Here is a 9,028-nt window from a genome sequence, read left to right on the forward strand (position 1 = left end):
TGTTGCCATGTGTGTGTGTGTGTGTGTGTGTGTGTGTGTTTGTGTTTGTGCAGCTTAGGGCAGATGACTACATATAGGTTTACATTCACTGACATTAATATGTTATATGTATCTGTGATGATCACGTGGGACATGTTACTCTATCACAAGTGTTTACATACGAGCAAACCGTCCTCACTTACCCAGAATACCCCGGGACACACGGAGGAGCGGCTGCGTCAAGCTCTTCTCACACAGCTGAAAAACGGAAGCTACAAGGGTCTTACTTCAAAATAAAAGAATGAACCCTTATAGATGGATAGATAGCTAGCTAGATAGCTAGATAGCTGGCTGGATAGATGGATGGATGGATGGATAGATAGATAGATAGATAGATAGATAGATAAACAGTTGTACATTCACAAATTTATATAAATTAATAATTGTTCTCATGGTGTTATGTCATTAAATAAACACTGACCATTATCCTCTTTAGGTGATTTTATATTTATTGCATTCTGCTGAAGTCTTGACGCCCAATCTGCTAAAACAGAACACTGTTTTTTTTTTTCTTCAAAATCTAGATTTGAAGACATTTGTGGATCAGAAGGTAGGCCATCGATGCTCTCTATATGAGCATCATATAAATATTACTTTTTTTATTATTATTTACACTTTTGTAATTCAATATCGACCAACAAAAAAGAAAACAATCGGACACACAACAACTTCCCCGATCATAAAAAGCCACAGCAACGAAAGGTACCAAAAATTAGAATACACATTACACAACGACAAGTTCCTCATTAGTTATGAAACTCATTATCTTGAGGAATAAACGTAAAAATGTAAATGAAAAAAAAAAGAACAGAAACTCTTCTCACAGGGCTGCTCAGTCGCAGTTTCACTTCACCCAGTAGGCATGTAGTCTCACGTGATATTTTGAACGCTCCAACCGGATGTGCTGCTGTTAACTCCGGCGTGTTGACCTTGGACGTTAGGTGCATGGCGCAGTGACAGTGACGAGGGGGGATCTCTGCTAATTGTGGATTATTAAAACGCGTGGATGCTTTTTGTCGGGAGATGCTGCAGGTATCTTGAAGTGAGATGATCCCTCGGATGAAGCTGTGGATGAGCATCACTGCCCCATTGATGACCACGAGCACAACGGGTCGCAGGACGAGCTGCTACTGCTGCTACTGCTGCTACATTCATAAACACTTGTTTAGGACTCACAACAACCCCTGAGCTTTGTTTGTTTGGGCTCGTTTACAAACAAACAACAAACACACACGGAGGAGAGGAACACAAGCCCTTGCAAGTTCCCGTCGTGCACGTGGACGGATCATGGCGGAGGAAGGTAAAGTGAGTGTGGATGATCTCGGTGGAGTTGTCAGGCTCCGGGAGGAACAAGAGAAGGTGAGTGTGCAGCTGTTTTTTTAACACAACCACATCGACACAACTCGAAAAGTCAAGGATCAACTTTGCATGCGCGAGGTTCCGCTTTGTGTCGCACGTTTGGCAACATGTTTGTTGCGTTGTTGTTTCCGCTGTTCCATGTTTGTTTGTGTTTGAATTTCTTCGAGAAGCTTCCTGCTTCTCGGTCTCGTGCAAGTTCAAGTTGTTGTTGAAGTGTTTCCTGGAGGAGGAAGGTGTGTTGCACTGTGTCTCTTCCCTCATTTCTGCAACACAACACGGGGGGACTGGCGTAACGTGTTTTTGTGAAATGTAAAATAGCTTACTAGGCTAAAGTTAGTTAGTACAGTAAATCCACCATGGCAACAACACATCCTCCCCCTCTTCTTCTTCTTCTTCTTCTTCTTCTTCTTCTTCTTCTTCTTCTTCTTCTTCTTCTAATCCCTTAAAAGTCCAAACCACAAAAGATAAATAAACATGGAACCAGGATAATCTTTCACTTCACTTTCACTTTTGATTTCACTGAAGATCCACGAATCAACACTTAACTTCCTCCAGTTCAACCTCTCTCTTTCTCTCTCTCGCTCTCTCTTTTACTCCTCATTATTATTCTGGTATCTTTTTGTCTTTGTGTGTCTTCTGCAAACTTTGAAAAGTGTGTGTTGTTGTTGTGTCACCGTGCGTCACTGTGAAGGTTGTGTTTTTCCAGATGTTCTGACCCAGATGTGACAGCTGTGTCTACTTTCCTCTCCTAGTTCCCCCCTGAAGTTGGTTTTGTTTCCATGAAGATGATTCTTAAACTCTGACAGGACATTTATGATGTGTGTGTCTGCATTGTGTTAAAAAACTTTTGAAAAGAAGCCGCTGCAAAGTGCTCCACAAAGAAAAAAAAATAAAGACAGCAGAAAGAATAATACAAAGTTGTCGTCAAATTATAGCACCAGTCAGAAAATGTTTATGAACTGGTCATCTGTATTTGTATGTGTTTTATTTATATCAGTGTTCATTTATTATTTGTCCTGATAAACAGGTGGTGAAAGACTGTGAAAGTCGGATTCAACACTGGTAAGTTGCACAGTCTCTCTCTCTCTCTCTCTCTCTCTCTCTCTCTCTCTCTCTCTCTCTCTCTCTCTCTCTCTCTCTTTCTCGCACACATTCAGATACATAGATGCTAATTCATACCAACGCAACGATGTATAAAAAAGACAACAATAAAGGAAAGTTGAACAAAATAAATAATCAACTCTAAAGTTTTTCTTAATAAATAGAATAAAAATCCATAATGATAAAATTAATATAAATTCTTATGTGTCCATCTCCTTTTGATCTCCTTTTGATGCAGCAGAGTCTATATTTTATGTTTTATAATAATAACATTGACTTTAGCTTCCGGGGAATCAGGCAGGATTCTGCGTGTTATTCATGCATCTTGTCAAAAGTGCCGGCTTTGGTCAAAATCAACAAATTACCCCCTCTCTGACAATCAGATGCTTTTGTCTGAAGTGCGCCACAATCAGCCGGTTTATTCTCGCTGCCCGGAAACAGTCTGAGTGGAGAGAAGGAGCGTTTTCAGCAGCAGCAGCTTTAAAAGCCCAGCGCACCAATACAGTGGTCTCCAGTAATGAATTGCTGCATGGGCCAAGTCGATTATGCACCTTTGTGAACAATAAAGTTTTATTGCGGTCCATGGCACGCCATTAGACCCTGCTACGGTGGGAGAGGTGTGATGTCATCAAACCTAGAGGACCAGCACAGGTGTCATGACATGCACAATGGCTGTGTTGCGTTTTAAAGTACAAATAAAACGTTATATAATTAGGACACTTTTAAATTGAACCTTTTCTTTCAAGAGCCTGAAAGGGAAACAACCCTCTTCCACCAAACACTAGAGCAACCGGATCGAGGGCTTTTTATTGGTCTGTATCGATATTTCTTGGCTGCACATTGATTTCTACTGCCCACTAAAGACTAAGTTATGGTAGTGAGGAGTTCATGTAATGGACGAAGCCAAAATGAATCTTTTGAAGAAGTCATCATACTGATAATGTTATCATCTACAAATTCTCACAAAGGACTAATGGCAACACCTTGAGGCCTTTTCCAAGTCCCGTCATGTCTCCCCTGACAGAGCAAGCTGCACCTCCCTTGTGGTTTCCTTCCCTTTTGTTCTATTTAACTTTCCAAAACAAGTCAAACAAACAAACAATGGTGGAAAACAATAACTTGAAACAGACGTCAACTTCTTGGCTCAATGTTGTCGTCTATGGTTTTGCAGGAAGAAGATCTCCGGAGACTACGAGGCTGTGAACGAGCGTCTTCAAACTCTACCAGATCAACTGTCGTACGACATCATGGTGAGTGCTCACCTTGTTCAAAAGGCCCAGGGAAGATAATGTACACAGACTCATTTTCAATTTATCTATGCCATGAGCTGAGCTAATATTCTTTTATTTTCTGACACTAAAAGTTACATTTCTCCTTTCTCCCACTTTCTTGTCCACCTCCTGCCCCTCTCCTCTCCTCCTCTCCTCCGTCCACTGCTCTGTGAACAGGTGCCGTTCGGCCCTCTGGCCTTCATGCCCGGGAAGCTGGTGCACACCAACGAGCTCACGGTTTTGCTCGGCGACAACTGGTTCGCCAAGTGCTCGGCAAAGCAGGCACAGAAAATCGTCGACCACAGAACGAAACGTGAGTCTGTCCATAAGAAGAAAAGATCGTCTGCTGTCCTCTCTCTCTAAACAAATGGCCGTGTTTTAATTTTTTAATGCAGCCACTCTGCACTGCCGCTGTTCATCCAGCAGAGGGTGTCGCTGCATCAAGTCTGAATGTTTGAATGCTGAAGGGATACACTGTGGGTTTTTTAAGCTGTGCCATGATTCACAACATATCTGAAGGAGAAACTTTAGTCAATACCTATGCTTTGCACAGGTATTGAAAGTAAACACAGTTCCAGATTTTTTCAATGCACCAGGTTCTTTATTTCAATGGGTTTCAAGCTGCATCACTTATTCAACACTGTCCCAGTTGAAAATCTTGAGATGGCCAACCCTCCCTCTCCTCTCCTCTCCTCTCCTCTCCTCTCCTCTCCTCTCCTCTCCTCTCCTCTCCTCTCCTCTCCTCTCCTCTCCTCTCCTCTCCTCTCCTCTCCTGTGTCATCGCCAGAACACACACGTGAATAAATTCTCCTGTGGTCGAGGTGTAGCTGCGTTTGTCTGTGTTTTGCCTGCCGTTCATTCTATGTCTGAAAATTTCATACCAAGTTAAATGGGCCCAAGTAACGATCTCTGATGTGAACATTATTAGGCTGTTTAGTGAAGCAGAAATGTGCTTCCACAGCCCATCCGCAGCCGTCTGTCCCCCCCCCCCCCCCCCCCCCCCCCCCCCCCCCCCCGGCCTCCCTCTCCCCTTGTCTCCCCTCCGCCTCATATCTCCTGACCCTACCCACCCCGCTATTACAGAGCTAAGTGCTGTAATACAAACAGAGCTTGCTGAAATGTGTCAGACAGCGGCTGAGTTGTCAGGCCTTCTGTGTTTGACCTTTCCTCACTTTCCAGTTGATGCACTGACTGGAGGGGCTCCCGATTGCCATGGAAACAAGGGCCCTCCGCTGCTATTAGTAAAAGGGCTTAATTGTTGTGAAGATTTAATGATCCGGAGTCGTATTCAGGGCAGAAGATATTATGAACTGTTTGTGTCATCATTTTTCAATGATTTTTTTTTTTTGTCCCTCTCTCTTCTTATTTGGGATTTAACTCTTTAGCAGCTGGTTTTCATTGTTATGTTAAATGTTTTATTGAACTCTCCCTTTTTGCCTCCAGCCAAGTTGTTTTGCACACTGGGTTTTGTCCGTCTGTGTTCCTCTCTATGAATGCATTTTCATGTGAATGCACTTTTTGTCTCTTCCCCCCTGCAGACGTGAAGAGTGAACTCGACGTTCTATCAAAGACAATGAAAAACTTTGAAGCCAGAGTCGGCTTTGTGAAGGATTTGGAAACCATCTCAGCCGTATGTGAAGTCTTCTCACGTTTAAGATGATGCATGAAGCTTACATGGGGACACATATTCATTTTTCATTGTTCTTTAGAGAAAACAGGAATATGCTGAAATCAGAGAAGAGGTCAGACACGATATTGCAGTCACCAAAGGTATTATTTCATTTCATTTTATTTTATTTGCCCGGTTGAGTTCTGCACCCAACTTACACATCAAGGCTTCCATTTTGTCTGCGTTAACAGGAAGGCAAAGAGTAGCTCACAGGCCAAATTCTAAGCCCAAGCTGGAAACCATATTGGATTTAAAAGAGGAGGATGAAGAGGAGAACAAGGAGGAGAGCAGTGATGAAGGGAGCAGAAAGGGCATCGTGACTGAGGAGGAGCTGTGGGCCAGACTGGATGAACTAGAGAAGCTGGAGGAGCTGGAGGATGAGCAGGACAGGTATGTTACTTTTTTTCTGTGAATATTTCTCAGTAACTTCAGTCTCGTAAGAAACTGAAATGATTCATGGATTATTCTTTTCTTCAGATTATCTGATAATGCAGATATGAATAGCGAGGACACATCTTCCTCTTCCTCAGAGGAGGACAAGGAGAAGGAAGGAGATCTTGCTTCTCCTGTAAACGGATTGAGTCCGAAGCCAAACTGGACCTCCGTCCCTCAAAGTACAGCGCCGCCCAAAGTGGAGCGGAAACAGGAAGAGGACGATGAGGAAGAGGAAGGCCACTGTTTGCCCACCATCTATTTCACTCACACAGTCGAACCCAAGAAGGTCAGAGCGATGAGACTTTGGAGGTTTTGTTCTTCTCTTTTAATTCTGCTGTTTTATTTCTGATTTGGTGACTTTGTCTTGTCTTTTGCTTCAGGTGAGGATAAACACAGGAAAAAACACCATGCTGAAGTTCAGTGAGAGGAAAGAGCAGAAGGAGCAATTAAAGAGGAAAAAGAAAAACGGACACAACAATGGACTCTCCCATCACGAGCTTCACAAAATCACCACACCAGCAGACATTTACAGGTAAAACCACACAGTCGTACTGAAGAGTAAATCAAACTTAACTAGAATAGCACTCAGTCGATGCAGGGCCCAGGAGAGTCATTCAATTCAATCAAGCTGCACCAAATGCACATACTCATAGATTTCGAACCCCCAAATATGTCAGATTAAAAAAAAATATATATATATATATATCTTGCAATGTTAATGAAGGTGAATAAGAAAGAAATTCCTGAATCCACCAAAATTGAATGGATTCTTCCCTGATCCCGCCCTTCCACCAAGTTTTGTGATAATCCGTTCAGTAGTTTTTGTGAAATCTATTTCAAGAACAAACATAAATCTTTGAATCATTGTTTGATTCCTTGGTCACAACCGGCTGATTGTTGTTCATCTCAGGTTGTTTGTGGACGTGAAGAACGGGGAGCCCGTCCCCAGGAAGTCCATCCTGAAGTCCCGGAGCCGGGAGAACAGCGTGTGCAGCGACACGAGCGAGAGCAGCGCGGCCGACTATGAGGAGCGCCGGCTGGTCGGACGCAGCTTCAGCCACGACGAGGCCACCACCAGCGACACCAGCGACGGTGTCACAGAGGAGGACAGTCCGACGGGGGGGCCGCTGCACCCCCCCAGCAGATTTGAGGTACAAAAAAAACAACAACACACAAGTGGTTGTATTTTAGATTTCATTAGTAGTATATGGACAATACAGGTCCCAGGCAGGTTTCTTTGTGTGGTCTTCAATCTCAATTACCTTGTGAAGGACTCGGCAGTCTACCTGTGGTATGAAACAGTTTACAGGGATGACACCTTGGAGCCTCACTTCCCTTAATGAGAACATAACAACAATCCCACAGAAGCCTCTTCAAGTTAAAGTGGGAGCATCCTGTGGTCAAACCTTCATTAAGTGTCAGTCACAGTAGGCAGCGTGAACAAGGAGACGCAGCAGGACAAACCTTTCTCTCTCCCTCTCTCTCTCTGCCCCCCCCCCCCTCAGGCCTTTTCAGGTATGGTGGTAGAGAAGGACCCGATGACTTCAGCCGCGCCCCACATGACCATCGCTCCACCAGCACTGCCGACGATACTGGAGAGGAGACAGGAGGAGGTGGCGCCCGAGGTCGCCCCCCCGCCCCAGCAGGCCCTGAAGAAGGTGTCCAAGTTCAAAGCGGCCCGGCTGCAGCGGACGTGACGAGCAAATATCCACACGTCATAATAACCTTTTATTTTTTTTATTATTATTTTTCCTTTTCTACTTTCCACTTGTCTTTGGTCCAGTTTCACCTCTAATCATACAGACAGCTTCTCCCCTTATATGTGACTCCTCTCGGGGGGGAAATACTAAATCCTTTTTAAACAAATCTTGCTTGATGTGTAACTGCTTCTCAACCTGCTCCCTGCGTTGGGTGATTCTGTTGTTTGAACCAATCACCGTCTGTCACTCCTCTGTTGAATGACGCCAGTTTAGGTTTAACGCTCGACCCCCACTAGATGAGCTGCCTTGTTTTGTTTCTTTTCATTTTTCAAGTAATGCTCTTTAAGTTGGCTCTAGCTGTCACTACCTTCACTTAACCTGCATAATGAATGTATCTTTTCCTTTGTGATCAGCTTTATGTAAAGACAAAAAAAAAGAAAGAGGATTATTGATAGAAATTCAAAGGAAAATAAATGATTTTGGCAAAGTGTGGTTTCCTCGTTCTTCCTCGTGGAAAAAGATCTTGTTAATTACGCCAGGGATATTATGTGTTCCCCCGTCTGTGTGTTTGTTTGTTTGTTTGTTGGAAGGATTACGTTAAAACCACTGTAAGGATTACCATGGAACTTACTGGAAGGGATGGGACCTAGTCCAAGAAACAAACCATTAACTTTTCAAACTAATTTTGAGATTTTCACCAATTTCCCAGCGAATAATTTGTGGTTACTCATGAAAAGAATTGTCACATTTAGAATTTGACGCAGCTTGATTGAATTTACTTGACCGTTGGGCCTAAGGGGAGTTAAAACCTTTACTTGTTGTTGAAGAAGTTGTATTTTGTTGTTCAGCAGACTCTATTCTGCTGACAGCTCTTTATTTTCTATCTCAGTCTCCAAATCAGGAGCAGATTTGATATTTTCTCTGAAATATCTGTTACTCTGTGTATTAATAGTGTGTTATTGTAACACATTTCTGCTCCTGTTACCCAGTGGGAAGTGTGTTTGGTCTGTAAACAGCCATTAGCAGAAACTGACTGAGCTCATTTGTTCTTTTTTCATGAATTATTGTTTCTCCTGGTGCGTTTCCTGCTGTGCCTTAAAATTTGAAGAGCTAAATAAAGCACCAACCTACACTGCAGCCAAAGGGGGGGGGGGGGGGGGGGGGGCAACCTAAAGCACTGTTAGTAAGAAGTTCAGGCCAGCAACACAGTGGATGATAAAGACGGAGCTTCCCTGTCATACACTCAACAACAAATCAAATGTAGTCTGGGTCCAGAAAACAAAATGGAGCCTCTGAAGACAAGAGGTCACTCCCCCGCTACAGCACAGAAACCACTGATCTACAGTGAGTGGATGAAGTGAGACGACTGAGGTGAAGAAGTGGACCTGGTGGACATCAGAGCAGCTTTGATATGCAGCAGCACACACAGAATCATAAAAAATAAACTTGATAAC

The 9,028-nt window shown here is 43.4% G+C and overlaps 1 protein-coding gene across 1 annotated transcript; it reads left to right on the forward strand.

The window, feature by feature from the left end:
* The first annotated feature begins 943 nt into the window (after positions 1–943).
* uri1 (URI1 prefoldin like chaperone) lies at positions 944–8,061 on the forward strand. The gene is made up of 11 exons (XM_062390141.1): positions 944–1,398; positions 2,426–2,460; positions 3,671–3,749; positions 3,948–4,083; positions 5,309–5,400; positions 5,480–5,540; positions 5,631–5,829; positions 5,917–6,160; positions 6,255–6,406; positions 6,785–7,025; positions 7,380–8,061. The coding sequence occupies exons 1-11, from the start codon at positions 1,327–1,329 to the stop codon at positions 7,569–7,571; spliced, it is 1,503 nt and encodes a 500-aa protein (XP_062246125.1). The 5' UTR covers positions 944–1,326; the 3' UTR covers positions 7,572–8,061.
* The last annotated feature ends 967 nt before the right edge of the window (positions 8,062–9,028 follow it).

The sequence above is a fragment of the Platichthys flesus genome, chromosome 6, assembly GCF_949316205.1.
Source record: "Platichthys flesus chromosome 6, fPlaFle2.1, whole genome shotgun sequence".
NCBI classification, from domain to species: domain Eukaryota; kingdom Metazoa; phylum Chordata; class Actinopteri; order Pleuronectiformes; family Pleuronectidae; genus Platichthys; species Platichthys flesus.

Bases quoted from the DNA above. Each gene is read 5' to 3' on its own strand.
- uri1 (XM_062390141.1), top strand. From the start codon at position 1,327: ATGGCGGAGGAAGGTAAAGTGAGTGTGGATGATCTCGGTGGAGTTGTC. The intron at 3,750-3,947 runs GTGAGTGCTCAC...CTCTGTGAACAG, and splicing joins AACTGTCGTACGACATCATG to GTGCCGTTCGGCCCTCTGGC. The intron at 5,401-5,479 runs GTATGTGAAGTC...ATTGTTCTTTAG, and splicing joins ATTTGGAAACCATCTCAGCC to AGAAAACAGGAATATGCTGA.